The 24,147-nt window shown below is 54.7% G+C and overlaps 2 protein-coding genes across 4 annotated transcripts; one reads left to right on the forward strand and one right to left on the reverse strand.

The window, feature by feature from the left end:
- The first annotated feature begins 6,170 nt into the window (after positions 1–6,170).
- On the forward strand, positions 6,171–19,118 carry DBN1 (drebrin 1). 3 transcript variants are annotated; one of them, XM_080927743.1, is made up of 15 exons: positions 6,195–6,321; positions 10,559–10,614; positions 11,184–11,296; positions 11,503–11,577; positions 11,719–11,865; positions 12,027–12,104; positions 12,311–12,462; positions 12,539–12,602; positions 15,096–15,155; positions 15,252–15,375; positions 16,132–16,269; positions 16,589–16,759; positions 17,178–17,860; positions 18,163–18,265; positions 18,429–19,118. In XM_080927743.1, the coding sequence occupies exons 1-15, from the start codon at positions 6,236–6,238 to the stop codon at positions 18,497–18,499; spliced, it is 2,121 nt and encodes a 706-aa protein (XP_080783869.1). In that variant the 5' UTR covers positions 6,195–6,235; the 3' UTR covers positions 18,500–19,118. The 3 variants fall into 3 exon arrangements, with proteins under 3 accessions (XP_080783868.1, XP_080783869.1, XP_080783867.1); XM_080927742.1 differs by lacking the exon at positions 16,132–16,269 and having other exon boundaries at positions 6,171–6,321; XM_080927741.1 differs by lacking the exon at positions 16,132–16,269 and having other exon boundaries at positions 18,160–18,265.
- A 602-nt stretch (positions 19,119–19,720) lies between these two features.
- Positions 19,721–20,692, reverse strand: PRR7 (proline rich 7, synaptic; the record flags this gene model as incomplete). The annotated part of the gene is made up of 2 exons (XM_080922482.1): positions 19,721–20,118; positions 20,281–20,692. The coding sequence occupies 2 exons, from the start codon at positions 20,690–20,692 to the stop codon at positions 19,721–19,723; spliced, it is 810 nt and encodes a 269-aa protein (XP_080778608.1).
- Between the last annotated feature and the right edge of the window lie 3,455 nt (positions 20,693–24,147).

Here is a 24,147-nt window from a genome sequence, read left to right on the forward strand (position 1 = left end):
CTGAGGGCTGTTTCAGAGGAGAGAAATACCACATGCCTGTCTGGATCCCAGGGACTAGAAAGCAAGTGCTCAGAGCTTGCTACTCTACCACCTGTTATAATGGTGGCATATGCCTCTAATCCCAACACTCTGGGAGGCTGAGGCAGGAAGAAAGTGGGAGTTCCACCACAGACTGTTAAAAGCGCTAGGCAAGCCAGAGCTGCACATTAAGTCCTGCTTAAAAAAAAAAAAGAAAAGAAATAGAATAGGTACCTAGTCTCAGAGAGGCAAAGGTGACATGTCCAGAGCTACCCAGCTGTGATGCCCAGAAACTGCTACTCTATGGCCTAAAGGAGCAGGCACCTTCCACTGAGCCATACCCCTCCCCACCCTTCCACAGCCGAATCCCCCAACCCCCTAGGGCTGCTAAGATCACCCTGTTCCCAAGCTGGAGTGTGAGGCTCTATGGGCTGGGACCTACACTTGAAAAATGAATGTCTTTATGCCAGGCAGGGGAGGCCATTAACACCCTTGGAGAGATTGCAGTGCCCTCCAGCCAACATGGCAGAGTCCATAGTAGGGGTCTGCGTGGGCAGCAGGTGAGGGAGGGGCTTGTTCCTACTTTGAACAGCTTGAACTTATTTGCAGTCAGCAGGGAGAGGTGGAGGGTGGGGAGGGGCACTTCTCCAGAACCGATGCTTCTGTGCTGCCTCTTCTGGGCTCAGGCCCCACATGGCCTGGGTACACACAGAAGGCACATCCGCCTCTCTAAGCCTTGCTACAGGAAAGGCAGCAGGCTAAAGGGCCTGGTGGCTTCCTACCCAGGGAGCAGCAGGTAGCTGAGATCCAGAGGCATCCTTGAGAATATTAGAAGGGGCCCCTTCCCAATTCGAGGAAAGATGCTTAAGCTGGATTCAAGGGACATCATAATGGGAGTATTGGGTCAGAGGAGGCCTGGGGAGACTTCCTTTAAGCAAAAAATGGGGATAATTTTCTCGAAGTACTTAGTGGCTTCAGCCATGGCACACTGGATAGGGGTAATTGGTGTCTTACTCTTTCCCTTGGCTCTGCTTCCTCATGGGGCTCCAACCCGGGAGCACATCCTGTTATGGCCCAAAGACGCTCTACTGGACTGACTTGGGTCACAGCTCCATCTGGGATGTCACAGGCCAGGTCCACAAGGCCTGGGTTACAGGGTACAGGAAGAATCAGAAGATACAAACAGGAGTGCTGAGGAGAACTGTACACAAATATCCAGCTCATTTCAGCCTCTACAGCAGGGTCCTCTGCTCCTGAACTCTGTTCCAGACCTCTCAGCCTAGCTTCTAGAAATGCTGACCAAAATTTAGGCTGTTGAGCCCATAATCAAAGAAATTCCTATGCTGGGGTGTGTGTGTGTGTGTCCTAAAGTGACATGAACTTTGCTACTTAGCTGTGTGTGTACAGGGGAGTTGTTCTCTCTCTCTCTCCCTCTCTCTCTGGACTTTAACACTCAGCTGTGTATCTAGGTGAGCTGTTGCAACCACTAACACATCCAGTGCACCTACTTGTGTGTTTTGCTACTTTAAACAATTCCAAGATACTTTCAGAGGAAAAAAAAAAATTATCAAACTAACCACACCTGATATCCCAGACCTTCTAATTCTAGCTACAAGAAAGGTTGAGGTAGGAGGATCACAAGTTTGAAGCTTGCCTGGGCTACTCTCGAGGCCACTTTGGGCAACTTAGGGAGTCCTTGTCTTAAAACAAAAGGTCCCTGAAGACATAGCTCAGATCTGTCAGATTACCTGTAGGCAAAAAACAAAAAAACATATGGAACATTCTCTTGATTAATAATTGACGTGGGAGGACCCAACCCACTGAAGGCGGCCACCCCGTTGGTGGATGATCCTGGGCTGAGTAAGAAATCAGGCTGAGCAAGTCCAAGCAAGCCAGTAAGCAGCACTCCTCCATGGTCTCTGTCTCAGTTGCAGCCTCTAGGTTTCTGCCCTGACTTCCTTCCAGAACAGACTACAAACAGTGGGCTGTGAGCTGAAATAAACCCATTCCTCCCAACGTTGCTCTTGACCATGGTGTTTCGGCACCACAACAGAAAGCCCACTGAGACAAGTCATCCAACGGAAGCCAGGTACACTGGTGATCTCTGCTGAGATGGGCATTTGAGATCCAGACCCTGCCTCAAAATAACTCCCACCCCAAATCTAGTCATGCCAACAACAGGGCACAGTTGTGTGAGGATGCACATGCTGCAAGAAAGCAGAGCTGATGTACCTGGCCCAGTGCCAAGGCACATGCCTGGGAAGCACTGAGCTGAGTATTGACGAGGGGGCAGTTTTGAATGTGTACCAGGTAGGATCTTAAGGGTCAGGATGAGGCCAGGGAAGGCTCTGCTAGCTGATACTGAGACAACCCTGCAGCCCACATCCCCCTCAGTCTTGAAAGCTATGAAAGGTGTGGGGGAGCACAGAGCTAAAAGGTTGGGGAGGACAGGGTTGCCAGCAGGAAGGGAGGAGGTTCCAGTGTTCTGCGCCATCCAGACCCCTTTTCCACTTCCAACAACAGGTTCTCAAAAGGAAACTCGGAAGGGGAAGCGCTTTGGTCAAAGGTACACAGCAAGGAGCTAGTTTCTGAGCCTGTTCTCACCTTTTTCATTCTAGGGACCCAAAAGCCATGTGTGTGGGGGGAGCTCTGGGGGCGGGAGAAAGCAACATGTCAGTCATGTGAAGGGTGATCAATGCTGGGGGGGTGGCAGATACAAAGCTTGGTGGGAGGACCGCCAAGGAGGCACCCACATGCCAGCCACCCACCGTGACTGGGTGTGGTTTTCAGGGGCAACTAAGTGGCTGTAAGGAGGCAGGGTCTCTGAGGAGTGAGCAGTGGCCATCTGTCCCACAAGTCCAGCCAAGGAAAGAGCTGTAATAGAGCAACTGAATCTGGCCATTTCAAGATGATGACGTTGGCCAGAAAAGTGCCAAAAAGCACAGTAAAAAAAAGTAAATCCCAGGACTAGATAAACAGCAGACTTCTCTATCCCTTGAAAATTAAAACAGGATGTGGGATCTGTGCTCCACTTACAAATTTTCCTGTTGTTGTTCTTCTTGTTTTTCTTTTACGTTTTTTCTTTTTAAAGGTTTGTTTATTTTATGTACATTCTCTTCAGACACACTAGAAGAGGGCATCATACCCCATTACTGATGGCTGTCAGCCACCATGTGGTTGCTGGGAATCGAACTCAGGACCTCTAGAAGAGCAGTCAGTGTTCTTAACCACTGAGCCATCTCTCTGGCTCCACTCAGCAGTTCTAACGTGGTTTCATCTATGCGTTTTTTGCTTGTCTGTCTTTGAGACAGGGTACCTCTGTGTGGCTGTCCTGGAGCTTGATAGGTAGACCAGGCTCGCCTCAAATGCACAAACATCTTCTTGTCTCTGCCTCCAGAAGGAGCCTGTCCTGGTCCTAGCTCTTTACTACCACTACACACGCAGTTGTTTTGTTGTTTGTTTTGAAACAGGGCTCTTGGAACCCTTGAGTTCCCTATGAGGTAGAGTGTTGCTCTTCCTGCCCTCATCTCTGAATGCCAGGAGCCCAGTCACCATCATGCCCACCAGGCCTGAAAATGTTCTTAACCAGACACCACGGACAGTGGCTTATGCCTGTAATCCCCAAATCACAACTGGAGTTTGAAGTCAGTTTGGGCTACAGTGTGAGCACTGTCAGCAGGCACAGCCAGACGAGCTGTAGCCCATCCCTGGAGCCTCTGGTGAGAGGAGAGAACTGACCCCTGAAAGATGTCTTCTGACCCGCACAGGAAGGCTATGGCATCATGTGAGCATGCTTGTACCCACACACGTGCACAATGATAATTTCTTTTAAAGTGGGCTAGAGAGATGGCTCAGCGGTTAAGAGCACCGACTGCTCTTCCAGAGGTCCTGAGTTTGATTCCCAGCGACCACATGGTGGCTCACAACCATGTGTAATGGGATCTGATGCCCTCTTCTGGTGTGATTAAATAAATCTTTTTATAAAGAAGTGAAGGAAGGTAAACCCACCAGAAGAAGCTGTGTGTGTGTGTGTGTGTGTCTGTGTGTGTGTGTGTGTGTGTGTCTATGTGTGTGTGTGTGTGTGTGTCTGTGTGTGTGTCTGTGTGTGTGTGTGTGTGTGTGTCTATGTGTGTGTGTGTGTGTGTAGGTGAGAACTAATGACACAAAGCCAGATGTGGTGAGGCCTGATACCCTGTATGCTAACTTAAAACTTCAAAAGGAGAAAGAACTTGGATTTTTATTTATTTCCTTTGAGGCAGAGTCTTACCATGTAAGCGTGGCTTGGCTGCAGCTCACAGAGGGCTGCCTGCCTCTTTCTCCCCGGGCTGGGGTTAAAGACATGCCATTGCACCCAGACAAATACTTTTTTTTTTTAGATTTATATATTTAGTGTATATAGTACACTGTAGCTGTCTTCAGACACACCAGAAGAGGGCGTCGGATCCCCATAACAGATGGTTGTGAGCCACCATGTAGTTGCTGGGAATTGAACTGAGTACCTCAGCCAGTGCTCTTTACCGCTGAGCCAAACAGAATTTAAAATAAATAAATAAATAAAATATCCAATTTAAAAAAAAAAAAGAAAAAAGTTTTAAAACAAAACAGAACAACAAAATGCAGATGGGAGGTGAATTGGGCGTGGTTAGAAACAAGTGGGAGGTGAACTGGGTGTGGCTAGAGACAGTGCTAGGCAATTGGTGGGCAGACAGGAATCCATAGAGGAACTTCCAAGGTGCACTTAGGTCTGCTTTTTGCTTATGAAATCGACTAAGAACCATTGTGTTCCAGCTACATCTTGGGCTCCTGGCCGAGTACTGACCACTCTTGGGGCTCACTATAGGTGAGAACAGTGGAGAAACTACCAAGGACAGGGGACATGGGTAGGCTGGGTACCCAGACTTCCTGAAGCAGGGGCCTCCTCGTGAAGTGCAGAGTTTGTAAAGTCACCCCTCACCCTGGTCTCATCCCAGCATTGCTGGGAGTGTAAGTACTGGCTTCTTGGTAGAGATAATTGACCAAATCAGAACAGAAGCCCTCGGAAAACAGCCACCTCCTCTTTACAGACCCGGGGAAGCTTGCTGGGGCTCTGTCGCCTGCCTGCTTGGGAAAGGGGTTGGGAGGTTTGGTGGTGATGGAAAGGTTTTCTGGAGCTGCGGAGGGCTTCAGGGTCCTCCGCTCCACGGGAAAGAGTGCCTGAAGATCCTGTCTGTGCGGGCACTTCCCCATGGGGACTTCTCTGAGGCCCAGACCCTTCTGTGTGCAGAGTTTTGGGAAATAAAAGGTGCCAGAAAGTTCTTTCTGGAGTAGCTTTGGAGGTGCCCTGCCTTGGGGACCCTACTTGGGGTTTCTTAGGAGGCATGGTGCTTGAAAAAGAAGACATCATTTTCTGGATACCTCATCCAGGAGGAAGAAAATGATTGACATAAAGGTGATGAACTGGGGTGGGGTGCGAATGGCTTGGGACAAGGAGGTGGGGCAGGGGTGGGGGGCGAGTGTGGTTAGAAAGAGGGATCTGAGTGGGATTCAGACAGGCTGGCGTGGCTAGAGGGTATGGTGGAGGTGTGCAGAGGTAAGCACAGGCCTGTAGTTGGGAAGTAATGGTGGTAGACTAGGAGTCGGTTCAGAGGAAATGGGCTGCAGACGACCCAGGCCTGGTCTGATGAACTGAATCTGGGCAGGGACAGGGTAAGGCCGTTAAGGGTGGAATGGATCCAGGAATGGGGTGAGTCTGAGCTGGAGTCAAGAGTGTTGGGCTGGGTCAGTTATTCTGGGGAGATGGAAAGGACTGAATCTGGGTCTGGAATCTTGGTGGGTTTATGGCTAGGGAGGAGGGTGTGCTGCCAGGTTGGGGACGAGGTCAAGACAGGTGCATGGGACTTGCCCCGGGAGCAGAGTGGAAGCTCAGTGTCGTGTGCTGGCCAGCAGGGAGAGGGGCGTGTGTGGGACACCTCGGGGCAAACTGGGAAGGGGGGCGGGCCTCCCCGTGGACCGGGCCGGGGCGGCGCTAGGACCGAGCGAGCCGAGGGAGTGAGCCGGGCGGAGCCAGCGCCCCCCGCCCCCCGCCGGCCGGCTCCCCTCCCCCGGCCGCTGGCTCGCTCGCTCTCAGCGCTGCAGAGGCTCTGAGGCGGCGGCGGCGACTCTCTCATCCCCTCCCTCCGGTGTCGGTCGGTCCGCCCGTGCGTGCGTCTGTCCGTTCGGCCTCCGTCCGGCCCGCAGCATGGCCGGCGTCAGCTTCAGCGGCCACCGCCTGGAGCTGCTGGCGGCGTACGAGGAGGTGATCCGGGAGGAGAGCGCAGCCGACTGGTGAGACCCCCGCCCCCGCCCCCGCCCCCGGCCCCTTTGTCCCCAGGCCGCCGCGCGCCTTTGTTTCCCCGAGGCTCTGCCACCGGGAAGGGAGGGGGAGACCCCGAAATGGTGCAACGGCCCGGGAGAGCCGGGGAGGGGCTGCCTTTGTGCGAGCCGGGGGAGGGGCCGGTCGGGCCAGGCTGGGCGTGCGGGCTGGGGCGCCTTGAGGCCGTCCTAGGCGCACCGGGGACGCGAGAGCCGGACGCCAACCACGCGGATGTGGAGCCCAGAGGAGGGGCCTGGGGTCCTACGGTCCTGCCGGAGCCCATCCCCCTTCTCACCCTGCCTCCCTCTACGGGCCCGGGGGACAGGTGTGCACGGGCCAGCCAAGGGCACCTTCGCCACCTTCGAGCGGGCGAGGACCGGGTGGGGACGGGGCGGGGACCCAGCTAGCGGAGCTAGAGCAGCCTGCCCGGCCACAGCACAAAGGAAAGCTAGGGCGGGGGAGGAGCGCCGAGGGCTGGGGGCCAGCGTGCCCCGCCCACCGGGGGCTTCTCGGGGTTGTCTCCCCCCCACATCTAGGTTAGGGTGTTCACTGCCACATGGCAACCACGAAGTGACTTCTTTATCCCTCACGGATCGCAGAGGAAGAGGCAGGGCTGAGCCATTCTCTCCCCTTCTGAAGGAGGAGATCGCTAGGACTAGGCAGCTAGGCAGGAAGAGACCCAGGAGATGCACCGGAGCAGCTTGGCTAGGCGGCCAGCTGGGAGGAAGCGTGGAGGGAGCCCCCGCAGAGGGAAACCAGATGAGTAGATCTCTGGGACCCTAGCCTCTTCACTCAGCAGCAGGGGGCTGTCAGCCTCAGATTAGGGCGGTGTGAGTGGATGGCTTCTCTCCCCCTCCCCAGCTGTTGTCTTTCCTGAGGTGGAGGAGGGTGTGAACCACCTGCCTTGGCCTGAAGTCTCAGGGTGTCAGGAAAACCAAGGGGCTTCAGTGCCCCGTTCTGAGCACAGTGTTCTTCTCAAAAAACCCCATTTTGTATCTGGATCTTCTCATCTCGCAGGCTGGAAGCAGGCTGTGTTTGAGAAAACTGAGGCCGGGTTAGGGCTCATCTGAGAGACCCCCCCAGTTGGGCTGGCCTCACTCTCACCCTGTGAGGGCAGCCGAGTAGGGGGGACTGGGGGAGGGAACAAAATAGCCAGGCGCCCAAGCCATGGTACTGCAGCGCTGGCGGGCAGCCAGGCCCAGAGGGATGGACTCAGGAGACAAGTTCTTGTGTCTTGCAGGTCAGTTATAGGAGAGGCCAGCAGAAGCCAAGCAGGGCAGTTTCCACATTGTTGTCCCAGCCCTGCCCCTGGGGGGCTGAGATCATGGGAGGCAACCTGGGCAAGTGGCCTGGTGGAGGAGCCTGTTTGGAGATGTGGCTCTGCCTGAGGAGAAACACTGGCCAGAACCCTGTCTTCTCTGTCAGGCTGTAGGCACCACCTTGTATCTTTTAGTCCCACCAAAACCAAACACTGGCAACCCAGTGCTGGGGCTACCAACTACTACTGCCCCACATCCTGCTCAAAATACCTGGGCCTCAGCCACCATGTAGCCAAAGGGAGGTAGTTTATTCATCCCTGGCCTATGCCAGCCCCATCTGAGCTGTGTGGGGGACACGTTGTAAAAGGGCGGTGAGGATCACATCTTACAGAAGATGGTGTGATTTTTCTCAGCTCTTACCATACAACCAGCCGCTGGCCTAGAGCTTAAGGCTCAGGACAGACCCAGCATGTAACAGTCCAGCAGGAGGGGTGTCTTCCCTCTACCTTGATTTTGTGTGTGTGTGGTGGAGCTTGGAGTTGTTGCTGACTCCTAAGAGGCAGGGTCTCTTAAATGGACCACCGTCCTTGTGCTATAAGCAGGTCACTGGGGAAGTCAGATTGTGTAGTGGGAAGGGCCAGCACCACCCTGGTTATGATGTGATTCATTGTGTGAGAAGTTCCTGCTCTTCTCAAGTATGCTGAGAAAGGGGGTGGGGGGATGGGCAGAGTCCATCTAAGGTCTCTTGGGCCTTTCTGGTTCTAGCTCCCTGAGAGCATGCTGGCCTTCAACCTTCTGTTGCTGGTATCCATGCTGAAGTCAGACTCTTACCCAGTCCAGTGTCTCTGGCGTAGATGGTGGATAAGCATTTGTGTTAACATCACAGATCCCTGTGGTGCTATTTTGTGCTGGGCCCAGGACAGAGGCAGAAGTGTATGTTAGCACAGAGTCCCTGCCTTCAGGACAGTCTAGCAGTGACTATGTCCAGGATTTGATGCTGGTGTGCATTTACAGTCCTCTCCTCTTCTACTTTGTCCTGATGATTTCTTAATCATCTTAGCTTCTACCTGCCAGTCCCAGAATACCCTTGTTATGGTAGAGAAACACTGTCCAGCAGGGTCTGGGGCTAGTGCAGATGTCTTTCCCTGTTCCTGCTAAGTACCGTAGCGCTCTGGGTGTGAAGCTCAGACTGAGGCTGCCCCTGAAGCTGCTGGCAGCGGCATCCTCAGTGGTCTTCGTGTACAGAAAACTGCAGTGCAACTCTAGGGTAGAACGTGTTCTTCAGAGCTGAGTCTGGAAGCCAGTGTGGCCGGAGTGTGGGTGTGAATACACTGTTGTTTTTGGAAAGGTGGGCTAGCAGAGCTGAGAGGGTTTGAATGAGGCACGGTCTCTGCTCATGGAGAAGGATCACGGCCCTAGCAGGGAAGAGGGCCGGTTTGGAGGAGGGTGGGCATAAAGGAAAGGTAGAAGGAGCTTCAGAGGAAGCAGCCTAGCCCGGGAGAGATGTGCCGGCCGGGGCAGTGTCTTGGAAGAAGCCAGGATTCCTGGTGCTGGCTCAGTGTTTTATTCGTGACTAGAGAGGGAGACACCCTATTTCTTTGTTCCTGGCCATGGGTTAGGGCAGCCTGGCAGGTGGTGGCACAGCTGTGCAGGGAAGCAGCTGTCAGAGCGGCTGGGGCAGCAGTTGCACCCGAGGGCTCCAAGGCAGGCAGCCCACCTGTGTCTCTTTGTGGAGAAAAGCAGGGAGGGATACAGGAAGAGGAGGGGCTTCAGGGGCTATCTGGCCATCTTAACAGGGGCCAACAACCCCTGGGGCATGGGGTTAGGCCCTCCCTCCTTCCTTTCTCTCCCCCTTCTTCTCCTCCTCCCTTTTGCTCTTTTCTTCCCTTCCCTCCTCCATTTTTTATTTTCTCCACTTCCCTCCTGTCTCTTGTCTGTTCTCTTCCCCCTCTTTTCTTCCTCCTCCCTGCTGCCCCCTTTCCTCCATCTCTGCTTTTTCCTTTTCTCACATACCCCAGCCTCCTGACTTAGATGGGAAATGAGAGACGAGGAAGGAAGGTTCTGAGCTCTTCTGAATCTCAGGAACCAAGATCCCCTTCTCCGTGTGTCTCCAGCTTGGTGCCTGCATTAGGATGGGTTGAGGGGAGCTCAGGGGAAGAGTGTTATATTACCTTCCATGAAATGGATGCTTTAGTATGTCTACCAAGAATGAATGCAGAGCAGAAAAGGCAAGGAAGGAAGGAAGTCATTAGTTTAGCTTTCTGGTTAGCTTAAGTCTTTATGGTAGTCCTAGTAGGCTTCAGGGAGAACAGAGGCAGAAAAACCAGATCTTAGGGTCAGAGTCAGGGAGTGATCACAGCGACCTCATCCCTATCTCAGAGAGGGAGAGATTGATTCTGAGGATGTCCCCGGGGTCCTTTGTGTTCCAGGAGAATGCAGCTTTGGTGGGCTGGTTTCTGTGCCAATTGCTGGGTTGCCATGGTTACCAGGGGATGCCCAGCATCGAGCACCAGATTCTTCTCCCTCCCAAAGGGGGAGGGGCAGCGGGTACCAAGGCACGCACCAGGTAGATTCCTGGCTCTGGCCAATGAGGGATGAGAATCCTGGTCGCCAGGGAACGGTAACCAAGGAACCGTTGCCTTGGAGTCTCCATTGCACACCCGCTCCACTGAGTTGTGGGCTGCCAGGGCTAGGGCCGGACGCTGAGCTGACTAGGCAGCGATTTCTCCCACACCATCCCCTGATTGCCATCTGACCGGGGTCTCTGGCTCAGTGGAAATGATGCCTGGCCTTGTTGTCATGACCAACCAACGAACAAAGCTTTCTCCTTCCTCATCCTGTTCTGCCTTACCTGCCCCCTCTGGTATCACTGTCCCTCCCTAGTACCTTCCCCACCCCAAATTGGCTGCCTAGGCCCTGACAGCTCTGAGCCACTCCTCCCTCCCCTCAGGGCCCTGTACACATATGAAGATGGCTCAGATGACCTCAAGCTTGCAGCATCAGGAGGTAAGAATTCCAGCCATTCCCTCTCCTTCCCACCACCTACAATGCCTGTTTTGTCCCCTCCCACTTTCCTGCCTCTGTTCAGCAGACCCACACTTGTCTGATGGCTGTCCTTCCTCTTGGTCATCCCCGCATTCCTCAGAGTGTAGCGGGAGGGAGTCCTGCTTCCTGTTTGACTTCTGGGAAGGCACAGCGAGGAAAGCAACATGCCTGACATCATACAGCTAGGGAAGGGGCATAGTAGGGTGGTCCAGCTCAGCGCTATGCTTAGAACTGGAAGATTTCCTTAAGGAAGGCTTTGTGTACCTCGCTGAGCACTAGCACCCGGTAAGACACAAGAGGTGTAATCCCTGAGAAACGAAGATGTATGAACAGACTTCTTCAATCCCATCTCAAATCAGGCCCAGGAGGATCCAGAGGGAATTGAATCCTGTCTACCCCTCCGCCTCATTACATAGAGATCTGAGCCTCTAGCTCTGCAGACTAGAAATCTCCCAGGAGTTCTAGGCCATTGTAGGGACAAGGGTATAGGAGAGCTGGGAGAGTCCCAACACCTTCCTGGTTTCCCCCAGAAGGGGGCTTGCAGGAGCTTTCCGGCCACTTCGAGAACCAGAAAGTGATGTACGGTTTCTGCAGCGTCAAGGACTCCCAGGCTGCCTTGCCAAAATATGTGCTCATCAACTGGGTATGCAGCTGTGGGACGGGGCTGGGAGCTGATGGCCTCAGAGTGGTCACATTCCACCCATAGCCACTGCTGGGGAAAATCCTACACTAGTTCTTGGGAAGTCAGCCTGAGCCCATAGGCTGTTGCCACCTTCAAGCCATTGGGCGTGTGGGCAGTTGTCTTCCACTCATCTTGTCCTGAGCCCCCCTTCACTGGGTACATTGCAGGTTGGTGAGGATGTGCCCGATGCCCGAAAATGTGCTTGTGCCAGCCATGTGGCCAAGGTGGCTGAATTCTTCCAGGTATGTGGGGACTAGGTCTGAAGTGGGAATGGTCAGTCACCTAGGGCCAGGTTTGTATGCGGGGGTTTGCTGATGGGAGTTTGGATGCCACCTGAACACTTGGGGTTTTTTGTTTGTTTGTTTGTTTTTGTTTTAATGAAGGGCGTTGACGTAATTGTGAACGCCAGCAGTGTGGAAGACATTGACGCTGGTGCCATTGGGCAGCGGCTCTCCAACGGACTGGCCCGGCTCTCCAGCCCAGTATTGCATCGCCTACGCCTTCGGGAGGATGAAAATGCTGAGCCGGTGGTCAGTGCATCCCTGGGACAGGCTGGTCTTGTGTCACCTGTGTGACCTGGTCCCCAATCGGGCCTCCCCAGGCCCTCTTAGCCCTCGTCCTGCACATGTGAGTACCAGACTGTCCCTTCCCGTCTGCTCTTGTGCTCACACCTCCGCGCTTGACTCTGCAGGGCACCACCTACCAGAAGACAGATGCAGCTGTGGAGATGAAGCGGATTAACCGTGAGCAGTTTTGGGAGCAGGCCAAGGTGGGCAATACCGTCCCTAAGCCTTTACACCCAGGTGTCTCTACCTGAGCCTGCAGGGTAGCTCTGACCTCTCTCAGCTGAGAGAGCACACAGGGCTCACCCCCTAATTCCCAGAAGGCCACCTCCCTAGGCTGGGTGGGAGTGGAATTGGAAAGCCCAAGGCTAGCCTGGGCTCAGGGTTTGTCCTTCCTGGGTGTGGGGAGCAGAAGGAGGAAGAGCTGCGGAAGGAGGAGGAGCGGAAGAAGGCTTTGGACGCCAGGCTCAGGTTTGAACAGGAACGGATGGAGCAGGAGCGGCAGGAGCAGGAAGAGCGGGAGCGGCGCTACCGAGAACGGGAACAGCAGATCGAGGAACACAGGTAAGGTCAGGCCCAAGGCAGAGGAGTGTCCGCCCCCAGCCCACCCTGAAGGGGTTTCCCGCGCTTCTCTTTCCAGGAGGAAACAGCAGAGTCTGGAAGCTGAAGAGGCCAAGAGGAGGTTAAAGGAACAGTCTATCTTTGTAAGTTATTTTCCAGGGCTCTTGTGCCTGGCCAGGAAAGTGAGGGTGGTCCATGCGTCCTGCCCTCCGAGAGCACGCATGGATGTTTGTATCGTGAGAGTGTCAGGTCCAGCACCTGTCTTGTGGGGACCTGGTGTTTGTGTGGAAAACAGATAACCAAACAACAAAAACAACAACAGCAAGACTTCTTTTAGATGCCTTTCTCCAAATTGGGAAAGAAAGTCCACATTGGCTCAGCCCCTTGCTGACCTGGCTCCTCCGTGGCTTCCCACTTGAGATCTGGGGGACTTGGGGTGTATTAGTCATGGGCTCTGCACTTGGAGTTGTGGGGGTTTTGAGAATTAGGCTTTGTAATGAAAGGACCCAGAGCTCCTGAGTGAATGTAGGCTGGTATTATTAGGGACTACACACATAGGCAGGCCTTGGAGCAGCCTCTTCTTCTGCTGTTCCAAAGCTGTATTGTGCACAGCTGTTCACAGCAAGGTCTTTTGAAAAAGCCGAATTTTACAGGAATTGTAAAGGTGCGCGAGCATGCACAGAAGTAGACTAGTGTAGTGACTTCTGAATTCCCCCTTCAGCTTTGTCAGCTATTAGCATCTTAAGCTATTGCTGTGGCAGTTTTGCTCTGAAGAGTTCATCCACTGCATCAAGGTATCTCATGGGAAAGTTACGATGTAGCAACATTGTAGCCGGCTGTGTCCCTTTGATTTCAGCCCCCTTTCCCCCAAGACTGGGGTTTCTCTGTAGCCCTGGCTGTCCTGGAACTTGCTCTCTAGACCAGGCTGTCCTCAAACTCACAAAGATCAGCCTGACTCTATATCCTGAGGACTGGATGTGTGCCACCATTGTCCAGCTAAAATGATTTAACTTAAGAATTTTTAAAAATTTATTTATTATATGAGTACACTGTAGCTGTCTTCAGACACACCAGAAGAGGGCATCAGATCTCATTATAGATGGTTGTGAGCCACCATGTGGTTGCTGGGAATTGAACTCAGGACCTCTGGGAGAATGATTAGTGCTCTTAACCGCTGAGCCATCTCCCGAGCCCCAAGACCCTGTCTTAAAATATATAAAAAAAAGTTCTGTTCTTCATCTAGCTTTATCCCCAGCAGCCCCTTCTGCCCAGTTTGCCCCCATGAACAACAGGAGATGCCAAATAAGGGCTTTTGACATAGTGAGTTCCACTGGGCACATACACCAGTCTCATGTTCACCATTCCCATAGACTTGGGGCTTCATCCTGTGTTGCTCACAGGGGCTGAGGGAAGTGACCCCAGAAACAGGAAACATTGCTGTGTAGTATCTACTGGGAACTCCCTGAAGGGGACCCAGAAAGGGAAATGACTTGAATGAACCAGGAACTTCTTGCTCAGGAGTTAGGAGCCAGGACAATAGGGAGACGTGAGCTGACCTCAGATGCCAAAGCATGGGGTTGGGAAACGGGATGACTGCTCTAGGCTGTGGCTGGGGCATGCCGCAGACATTGTGTCCACATCTAGCCGAGTATGTGGGCAAGTTGGAGCCGGGGTAGATGGTATGGTCGGAGACTGAAAACTAGATCAGTCTGAGGAAGGGGAATGTAGCCAAACAAGGGGCCTGCCCACCTGTCGTCCTGGGTTTCAGTCTTAAAACAAGCCAGGAAATTGCGAGTGAGGGGACTTCAGGTTTCCAGTGTAAGGGCAGCTTCTGGCTGACTCTGTAGCCATGGTGTTGGGATAATAGGGGTCTGAGTATGCAGCTCAGAGGTACAGTGCTGTCCAGCAAGCTCCCACCCCCACTCCTAGGGTGGGACAGAGACACAGAGCCAGAAAATAAAAGCCAGGGCAGACGGGAAAAACTTAAGTTCAAAGCCAGCCTAACAGCTTAATGAGACCCTGTCTCAGAATAAAAACAATGGGTGTGTATAGTCACCGCTAAAGCATTTATTTGCTTGGCTTCTGTGAGGTCCTGGGGAAAACAGATTCTATTTTCAGTTCAATATGAAACTGAACGTTGTAGTGACAGCAGCTTCATTTTCATGGGTTTAAAACCTTGCTATGGGGGCCTGAAGAGATGGCTCAGCAGTGAAGAGCCCTGGTCTCCCGGAGTCTCTAGGTTCAAGTCCCAGCACCCTTGTAGAGCGCCAGCTGTGGCTCCAATTCTGGGGATACAACGCCCTCTTTTGGCCTCTGAGGGCACTGCATGCGCATAGTGAACATGTACAGGCTTTAAAATTGGGCCATCAGAACAATACCCAGTCCACCAGCCATATTCAGCCTGTGCTCCGTGTGGCTCAAGGACCAGGATTATTCTAGATGGTTCTGGACACCTGGTCAGATGGGAAATGGATGAGTCAGGTACTTGAGCTGGCTGGTCGGTCTGGGGACGAGGTGACTGTAGACATTAAATGAGAAGAGGAGGCTGTGGAATTGGGTACTGAGGGGTGGTGCTTTGCGACCCTGCTGGCTGGGTGGGAAAGAGATGCTCAGGACACTGTCCCTTTGGTTTCCAGGGTGACCAGCGAGATGAAGAGGAAGAGTCCCAGATGAAAAAGTCGGAATCTGAGGTGGAGGTGAGAGCGGGGGAGTGGCAAGTGAGACAGATGGGCAAGCGCTGGCTCAGACAGCTAGCCCTGCCCAACTCTCTAACTCTTCCCTTGTGCCCTCAGGAGGCAGCTGCCATTATTGCTCAGCGGCCTGATAACCCCCGGGAGTTCTTCAGACAGCAGGAGCGAGTGGCTTCGGCCTCTGGTGGCAGCTGTGATGCACCCTCGCCCTTCAACCACCGACCAGGTAGTCCGTGGTCCCCTCCTTGTCTGATCCCTACTTCTCAGACTATGGCCCTAAATCCCTTTGGGACTTCTTCTTGGAAAAGAAGCCTTGCCCAAGGACTCCTTGAAGAAGGCAAGACCCGCCCCCTTCAGTGTGATTCCACACCCAGCTTTCCAGGTGGTAGCACCCCCAGAGGGGCTGGTTTGGGGGGCCCTGTCAATGCTGGGCTTTGGCTGAGTGATGGCTAGCACTCAAGGCCAGTTGGTCAGATTTGGTGAAGGTTCAGACACAGTGCTAGTGTTGGGAGCTTCCCTGCAGGGTCGGACTAGGTCTGGCCTGAAGGCTTTGGATGCATGTAGGGTGGGATCTTCCTCTGACCTTCAGTGTAAGCATCCTAGAGCGGCTGTTCTCTGGGCTCGCTTGTTTGGCTTCTCCTTGTGTAGCTTCTTCCTCCCTTTGAAGCACCCTTCCATTTCTTGTCTGCTGGTCTGAGTATTTGCATTTATTGTGTGCTTGGTTATGTTGCTGGGGTTCCAGGGGCATGGCAGACTCACTCATGCTGCTAACGCAGAGGCTAGCTATGTGTGTCCGTGTATCTGGTGGGAGGCATCAGATGGCTTGAGGCTGTGGCCCAGCTTGGCTGAATGTGCACCCTGGCTGAAGGTGGCTTGGACATCTCGGGCTGGCCCGGGGGGTGGGTGAGGCCTTGGGGCAGGGGTGGGGGAGACTGACCCTCTCTTGTCCTCTGTCTCTTTCTCTGTCTGTCTCTCTTGGCAGGTCGTCCGTACTGCCCTTTCATAAAGGCATCGGACAGTGGGCCTTCCTCCTCCTCCTCTTCCTCCTCTTCCCCTCCACGGACTCCCTTTCCCTATATCACCTGCCACCGCACCCCAAACCTCTCTTCCTCCCTCCCATGTAGGTAGCAGCCCCAGGCCTCGGCAGGGTGGGGTAAGGAGGGCCCCGCTTCCCAGCAGCCCCCTCGCCCTTTCTCCCCCAGCCTGACTGCCGACTGCTGGTGTTTGTCCCCAGAGCAGGTACTACCTGGCTCTTGTCCCTGGCCCTGTAGGGCACTGGCCCCCGGTGGCCTGGTTTACAGAGTCTGGAGCAGTAATCTGGCCCCTGGGGGGCCTGGGGAGCTCACAGCCCCCACCCATACTCAAGACACAAGGTGGACAGTCCTGATTCCAATTAGCACCCAAGTCCTCCCTCACTAGCCTGGGCGTTTGCTCCACAGGCAGCCACCTGGACAGCCACCGGAGGATGGCACCTACTCCCATTCCCACCCGGAGCCCATCTGATTCCAGCACAGCCTCCACCCCCATCACTGAGCAGATCGAGAGGGCCCTGGATGAGGTTACATCCTCGCAGCCTCCACCCCCACCTCCACCGCCCCCACCAACTCAAGGTAAGAGAAGGGCTCCACTGGTATCCATCCTTCCATTAGTCTCTGGGCAGGGAACTTCAGGTTGCCATGGTAACATAGTTCAAAGGACCTGGACCACTCCCTCATCACCAACACTACACTGGTAAAGAAGTGGCTGTAGCATAGGAGAGCCCTGGTGTTGCTCTCAGACATGCCTTCTCCAAACCTCATTGGCTCATCACTGAGGAATGTGGCCTTCCTCCCAGTGGTTTAAAAAGAGTGGGTGAAAAGATAGGGAGGTACAGCTGATGCTGAAAGACGCCTCTGTGGTAGGTCCTCCCCAGAAACCCCAAACTCCTTTCTCTTCAGTGGGTGGGCAGGGCATGGTACACTGGCCCAGGGCATCTGTCCTTCTCCAAGGGGACTGACTGCATTGTGTCCTTCATGTGTGCTGCAACAGAGGCCCAGGAGTCTACCCGCAGGCTGGATAGTGAAGAGATCAGCAAGGAGGCCAAAGTAGCAGCAGCTCCTCAGGTCTGGGCTGGCTGTGCAGAGGAGCCTCCTCAGGCACAGGAACCTCCCCTGTTGCAAAGCAGCCCCGTGGAGGACTTGATGTGCACAGAACCTCCAGAGCAGGCCGTCCTGGCTACCACTCCAGAGCCTGCTGCCTCTGACACCTCAGTAGCTGATGCTCACGAAGCTGACACCATTGAGACCACCACTGCCACTACTGACACCACTATTGCCAACAATGTCACCCCTGCCACTGCCAGCCTCATTGATCTATGGCCTGGCAACGGGGAAGAGGCCTCAACACCTCAGGCTGAACCCAGGGTGCCCACACCACCCTCAGGTGCTGAGGCCTCCCTGGCAGAGGTGCCTCTGCTGAATGAAGCGGCTCAGGAGCCGCTGCCGCCAGTGGGTGAAGGCTGTGCCAACCTTCTTAATTTTGATGAGCTGCCAGAACCTCCAGCCACCTTCTGTGACCCAGAGGAGGAAGTAGAAGGAGAGCCGCTGGCTGCTTCCCAAGTCCTAACTATGCCCTCAGCCCTAGAGGAGGTAGATCAGGTGCTGGAGCAGGAGCTGGAGCCAGAACCTCACCAGCTGACCAATGGAGAGACCACTCAAAAGGAGGGGACCCAGGTGGGACAGGGGAAGCATGGTGGGAGGGACAGTAGTCAGTGCGGAGGGGGAGGGCTGATTGCTTGTAGATCCATATTGAGAAGCAGCTCTATTTCCCCCTTTCCATCTCTGCATTTGTTCCCTGGCAGGCATCTGTGTTTCCCCAGCAACCAAGGATTCCAAGAGTGGTTGCTGGGGAAACAGGCTCTAGCCTGATAGATCAGCTGTAGTCCTGTCAGTTGGGGCCTGATGACCTATGCTTTTATTTAAATAAATAAATAAATAAATAAATAAATAAATAAGCCAAAAACAAACTCCAGCAGGCCAGCGAAGGATACTTCAGTCAGTCACAGGAGGAAGAATTCGCCCAATCAGAAGAGCCATGTGCAAAGGCTCCACCTCCTGTATTCTACAACAAGCCTCCAGGTAGTATCCCCGGATGGATGATGGGAATTCCTGGCTTCGGGATGGGATTGGAGGGCTAGTGGTGTCATTAAACAGGGTTGGCACAGCTCTTAGAGGTTGGGTGTTGGTGGTGGCACCATTGATGGATCTACCCAGCCTTCTCTCCTCTCCCAATATATCTTAGAAATCGACATCACCTGCTGGGATGCAGACCCAGTTCCTGAAGAGGAAGAAGGCTTCGAGGGTGGTGATTAGTAGTGGCGACTGCCCCCCTGGCTGCCCTCGCCAAGGCTGCCCACCTGCAGTGGCCTCTGGCCAGCCGGCTTGCAGTGCCAGCATTAGCAGCAGCCCCGCCTGGCTCTCACTCTGGATTCCGGCACTGGCCGGGGACCTGTCTGCTTCCCTACCCACAGGGCCTGACTTTTACAGCTTTTCTCTTTTTTTAAAAAGTTGATAGACTTGTACAGTTGACTGGTTTTCCTCCCGTTGGTAGTTGAAACAATGTTGCAGATTCCACCCCCTTCCCGCCCAGACCAGATTGTAGCTTAGTCCTTCTTGCTCAGCTGATCAGGGTGGAGGCCTCACCCTACTTGGGACCTGGTGGGGGTCGGGGGTTCTGGTGGGGAAATGCCCCCCCATCACTTTTCCTAGTTTTATGTTTCTTGGAAAAAAATATCACTTTGTATTCTCTATCCAGGGCTTCAGATATTTTGCACGAAATTTAAAACATGGCAATAAACGGCTCGTGGGCTCTGGCTCCCTGGGACCCCTCCCCTTCTCTTTACCCTCGCTGGTCAAAAGGAATTATCAGACCCACCTGGGGCCCCTTGGCTTCCCGCCCTCTCCGGCCGACCGGGCAGGTCCCAGGCTGGAGGTCCTAGACGTGATTCAAATCAGGGCTTATTGATGGGAACCAGTGGTTTGGGTGGCCCCGCCCCATTCCTTCTTCTCTGCTTGGGTTCTTTTTCACATTAACTTTTTTTTTTTTTTTAAAGCACAAACTTATGTAATGGGTCGTGCTCATGTCTGTTAATAAAGAAATCCAGATCCCTTCGGGCCTGCTGCTCTGGGCCTCTAGGGGTTGATCTGGTGTGGGCGCCGGCCCTCACGACCCGCTTCTCAACTTCTATCACCTCCGAGGGTACAGGGGGAGCACAAAAGCAGGTTAGGAACATCCTGCTCTTGAGCAGCAACCTTTGGTTTCCGAAGACCAACGCATTTCTGTTTGCCAGCCCTCCGCTCCCCAGGCTCACTCGGACACTTCCCTGTCACTAGCACCTTGTGCTTAAAGCAGCTGATATCCCCCCTCCGCTTGTACCAAAGCAGATCACACACTTTATTATCCTCAAAATGTAACAAACAGGGTAAGAAATCCCTCCCTCCCCCACCCCTCCCTGCAGTCCAAGGGAAGCATTTAAAAAGCCTCGCAGTCAGGCTAGGAGTTCGCCCGTGGGGCTCGGGACGCCGGGCGCCCCTCTATACGGCTGTAGTCCTCCCGAACAAGGGGATGGAGACCGGCAGGCGCCAAGCTCCGTGCTCCAGGGGCTCTCGGCTGCTGAGCTCCGAGTCGGTCCAGCTGGGGAAGACCCGGCGGCTGCGGTCCGCCTGCAGACAGAGGGCAGGACAGGGGGCGGCGGGTCGCGGGGCGCTGGGAAGATGCAGCGCCGAGGTATAGCCCCGGTCCAGGAAGAGAGGCTTGTAACTCGGAGGCGGCTGCTCCTGCTTCTCCGCGCTGTCGCGGCGGCTCAGAAAGGGCGTGACGATCTTGCGGTAGAGGCCGCGAGTGTCCGTGAGCACCTCGCTGTAGGGCGGCGGCGGCTCGGCCATCAGCACCGCCTCCTCGTAGCACGGCGGCTTAGACATGTCCGATTCGGCTGCGGAACGGGAAGCGGGCTGGTGAGGAGGGTGAAGCCGCCGGCCCCAGGCAGAAGCCTCGCCCAGCCACCACCACCACCCCAGCCCGCTTCTCCCGGTGCTAAGGGTGGGAGCCTCCGGCAATGGGCAGGGAGCGCTCGCCAGCCGGAGCGCAGCCTTACCTTGGCGCGGATAGCTCCAGGGCCGGGGCGGCACTGAGAGGTGCGGCGGCGGTGGGTGCGGCAGTGCGTGATGGTGTGGGTGCGGGTGCGCGTGCGGCTGCGCCGGCCCGTGGTGCAGCAGCGGGTGCACGTGCACGTGCGAGTGCGCGTGCACAGGCGCCTCCAGACGGCTGCGGTGAGGTGGCGGCGGTGGCGCCAGGCCCGGAGGACTTCCAGCCAGACTGCCCTCAAGCTCGAGGGGCTCCAGCTCCAGGGCGCGCAGGTTCTGCTCCCTCAGTCGCTCCTCCTGGCGCCGTTTGAGGCGGCGACGCAGGAAGCTGCAGAAGCAGCAGAGCAGGACGATGAGACCCCAGATGAGCCAGAAGCCGGCGAAGCACGTGAGGAACGTGTAGGTGCCCTGGGACATCACCATGGCTGCGGCACAAGCGGCAGGTCCTCGGCAGCTTTACTGGACGCTGGGCTCCTCGGCGTGGCCCCGGGGCCGCGCCACGCTCCCAGGTGCCGCCAGTGTCACTCGGGGACCTGCGGCCGGGGGCTGCCTGCGGCGGGGCTCAATAGGCGCGCATACCGGCGGGGGGCAACTGTGGTTCCCGCTCCTTTCCATGGCGCCGGCCGGCGGGGGCCTGCTTCACCCGGGGCCGCGAGCGACCTGCGGGGCAGACACAGGGCTCAGCGAGGCTCGCCGGGATCCTGGGTGACTCTCGGCCTGCATCCGCGTCCCGCGCAGGGCCGGGGATGCCTCCTCGGTGGGAACCCCCGCACTCCCCGGGGGCCGGGTGACGTCACCGAGGGATGACGTCACGCTCCGAGGTTTCCCCGATAGGGTTTCCCCGAATCGGGACCCGGCGACCGCGTGCCGACGCGACCCAAGACAGGCCAGCAGGGGGCGCACGGAGTCCGCCCGCGACCCCAAGGTCCAGCTTCGAAGTGGTTTCTGAGGCTGTGACTACCAGGGCACTGGAGTAGTATCGGCGCGGTGTTTGGGGGGCGAGGAAAAGGATAGTGCACCTCCTGGAGGCCCACCAGCAGCCCACTTGGGGCCCAGTTTCTGCCCTGCACTGCTTCCAACTATTAACGCCTGTAAGAGACTGGCGAGCGGATGTCAATGCATGTCTCGGGCCCAGCCTTTGTCTGCTCCCAACACGGTGCGCTGGGTGTGGGCCAGACCTGCTTTCCTTCCTCTAGGTGCCTCTGCCAGCCAGATTCTAGCCCCAACTCGACTTCCCGCACCTCCTACTCATGCGCAAATCCCAGTTGGCTGCACCTCTCTTACTTCCAACCCTCCCCCTTCCTTCCATCAATTCCTTTCCCTCTTTGTAGTGGGGTGGAAAAGTAGATTTGTCTTTCGGACACACCTAGTCCTGCACTCACGACAAACCAGGGCCTCTAGGTCCACCTCCCATCACAGCAGGGGGCTGAAGACATCTCTGCATGGGTGGGGAGTTGGCAGGGAGAAGTAGACAGCCCTGACTGCTTAGTTAAGGGCAAGCAAAAGCCAGATCACCATCCCCACGGAACAGAAATGGGCCTTTCTTGAATGCCTTCTATCAGCAATTTACACAACCCTTTGGGTAACGGATTATTTCTAACTCCCAGCTGGGAGCTGGAAGAGCAGTTAACAGCACAGACTGAAGTGCTAATTTGAACCTAGGCTTTTAGCCACCAAGCCCTGGCCCACTGAGCTTGTGGGGAGGACGGTTTTCCAGGAGCTTCAAGGAACCGCCTGCCCTTGGCGCACCCACACCCACTCAGCTTTGGTTGCCCACAATCAGCTTAAGACTTGGGCTGAAAGGGTGCCAGGCCTTGGCCACCCCATCTTCCCAGATGGCTCCTGTCTGACTCTCTGGCTGCCTTCAGCCATGTGTCACTTGGTGCCCGTGCCAGTCCTATCCTCCTGGGCCTGCGTTCCAGAGCAGACAAGGGTAGGAACAATAGCTCTGCCCGCCCCCTTGACAACCCCACCATGAGGCTGCCATGGTGATGCAGCCCGATAAAAACATGATGCTGCCAGTCACTGGGAGTTAATTAAATCTGTTGTTCTCTTTCCTTGAGCCCTGAGGAACAGGAATGTTCAGAGGAAGCGGGCACAAGCTAGAGGTTTCAAGAAGGGCAGAAACGGTCCAGGGCTAAAGGAGGTATTTCGGTGTTTGGGGTAATGATGCTCACTAAGTCATTGATGCTTACTAAGTCAGAAGTATCTGTCAAGAGTCGGGTGACGATGCGGTGTGGGTCTGCAATGATGAACACAATCTGAGCCCAGAAGACTAGCTATCATGGACAACATGATGTCACTGTCCCTTCTGAGAGTATGTAAAGGGAGGCTTTAGAATGCTCTGTCAGGATCATCAGAAACTTCCTTCTCTCCATGTAGATTTCTGCTGGGTTTTTGTTTGTTTGTTTGTTTTTTGAGACAGGATGTCACTATGTCCTCCCGCTAGCCTCAAACTCAAGAGCAATCTGCCTGCCTCTGCCTCCCCTTCACCATTGCTGGATGAAAGGCATGGACCACCACATCTGGCTTCCTGCAGAATCTGAAGAACATTTAAGTTGGCTTTGTCACTTGTTGTTGTACCATCTTCTGACAGATGAAGTGACAAGCCCAGAAGCAAGACCCTGTCTCATGCCACACAGCTATGAGGAGGTGCTAAGGTTTAGTCTGGATCTGAATCACTCCACGTGGCCAGCTGTGAATGAAACACCAGTTTGTCAGCACCGGGTACCTGAGACCACAGAACACCTGGTTATAGGAACATCTATAGGAAGTTAACTGGTCGTCAAACTTCCGGTCGAGGTCCTGGCCCACCTGTTGTGGTATAGCTCAGGGAATTGGGAAGAAATACAGGAGAGAGAATGGCAGCTTCAGGCTCAACAGAACAAAGTACAGAAGTTATATCCTAAGGGGTCCTAGCTCAGCAGAGTGGGCATTAGGCCAGACTCCAAAGAATGAACCCCAGATCTGTGTGCTTCTGTCTCTAGGGCAAGGAGTAAGATCTGTCATTCACCACAGGATGTAAACTGAGGGTCAGAGAAATCTCTGACAACAGCCAGGCTCCAGTGCCCAACTCATGCTAAACGCTCTCCTCCCAGGGGCTACAGTGGGCCACAGTCTGGCCTACAGCCTTTCTCCTGTGTACTCTCTAGTCCACAATAGTTGCTCAGTCCATAAACATCAAGAGGGTCCTGCAGATCTATCTATCTATCGAACAGGCCAAACTTTCCACAGCCCCCCTGCCCCAAGGCTCTTCCCTGCCTCTGTGCATGCTTTCACCCTAGTTGGGGGGTTCTGCAGACTCAGCCCCAGAATCTTGGTCTCGGACACTCACTATCTCCACAATGTTGACAGCAAACACCTGCCACTTGCCCACCTCCCCTGCTGGGAGCCACACCCTCCAGACAGACCCCTCCATCCATCTGCCACATTACTCATTCACTCTATTTCCTCTTTCTTTTTCCTCACCTTAAATTCTTGCAGATTATAAAACATTTCTAAGGATTCCATCTTGATCTGTGTAGCATTTGGGGCATATGGTTTTGCTAGGTTTTCTTAAACCATCCTGGGATTACACCAAGGGATGAAAGCAAGACTCCAGGAGTTTCCTAAACATTTGGCTGCCTGTTTTCCTCAGGAATCTCTACCATAAGAGTTGTGCTAACTTCTGCAAAGGTCACTGGGTTGTCTGCTTCTGAGCTAAGGGTGGCTGGTGGCTTTAGGGATGGTACTTCTGAAACGTGACCAAGTGTCTGAAATACACTGAGGGGGAGCTTGTCTGGACCCAGAGATCTAGCATCACCACCACCTGATTTAAGAGGTCTTGGTGTTCACATTTCTAGTCCCGAATGCATTAGTTCACCCACACTGGCCTTGAA

This window comes from Micromys minutus, assembly GCF_963924665.1.
Source record: "Micromys minutus genome assembly, chromosome: 1".
Lineage (NCBI taxonomy): Eukaryota > Metazoa > Chordata > Mammalia > Rodentia > Muridae > Micromys > Micromys minutus.

Coding starts and splice junctions, on each gene's coding strand:
- DBN1 (XM_080927743.1), top strand. CDS start 6,236: ATGGCCGGCGTCAGCTTCAGCGGCCACCGCCTGGAGCTGCTGGCGGCG. Junction 11,866..12,026: donor ATGAAAATGCTGAGCCGGTG/GTCAGTGCATCC, acceptor TTGACTCTGCAG/GGCACCACCTACCAGAAGAC. Junction 15,156..15,251: donor AGTCGGAATCTGAGGTGGAG/GTGAGAGCGGGG, acceptor TTGTGCCCTCAG/GAGGCAGCTGCCATTATTGC.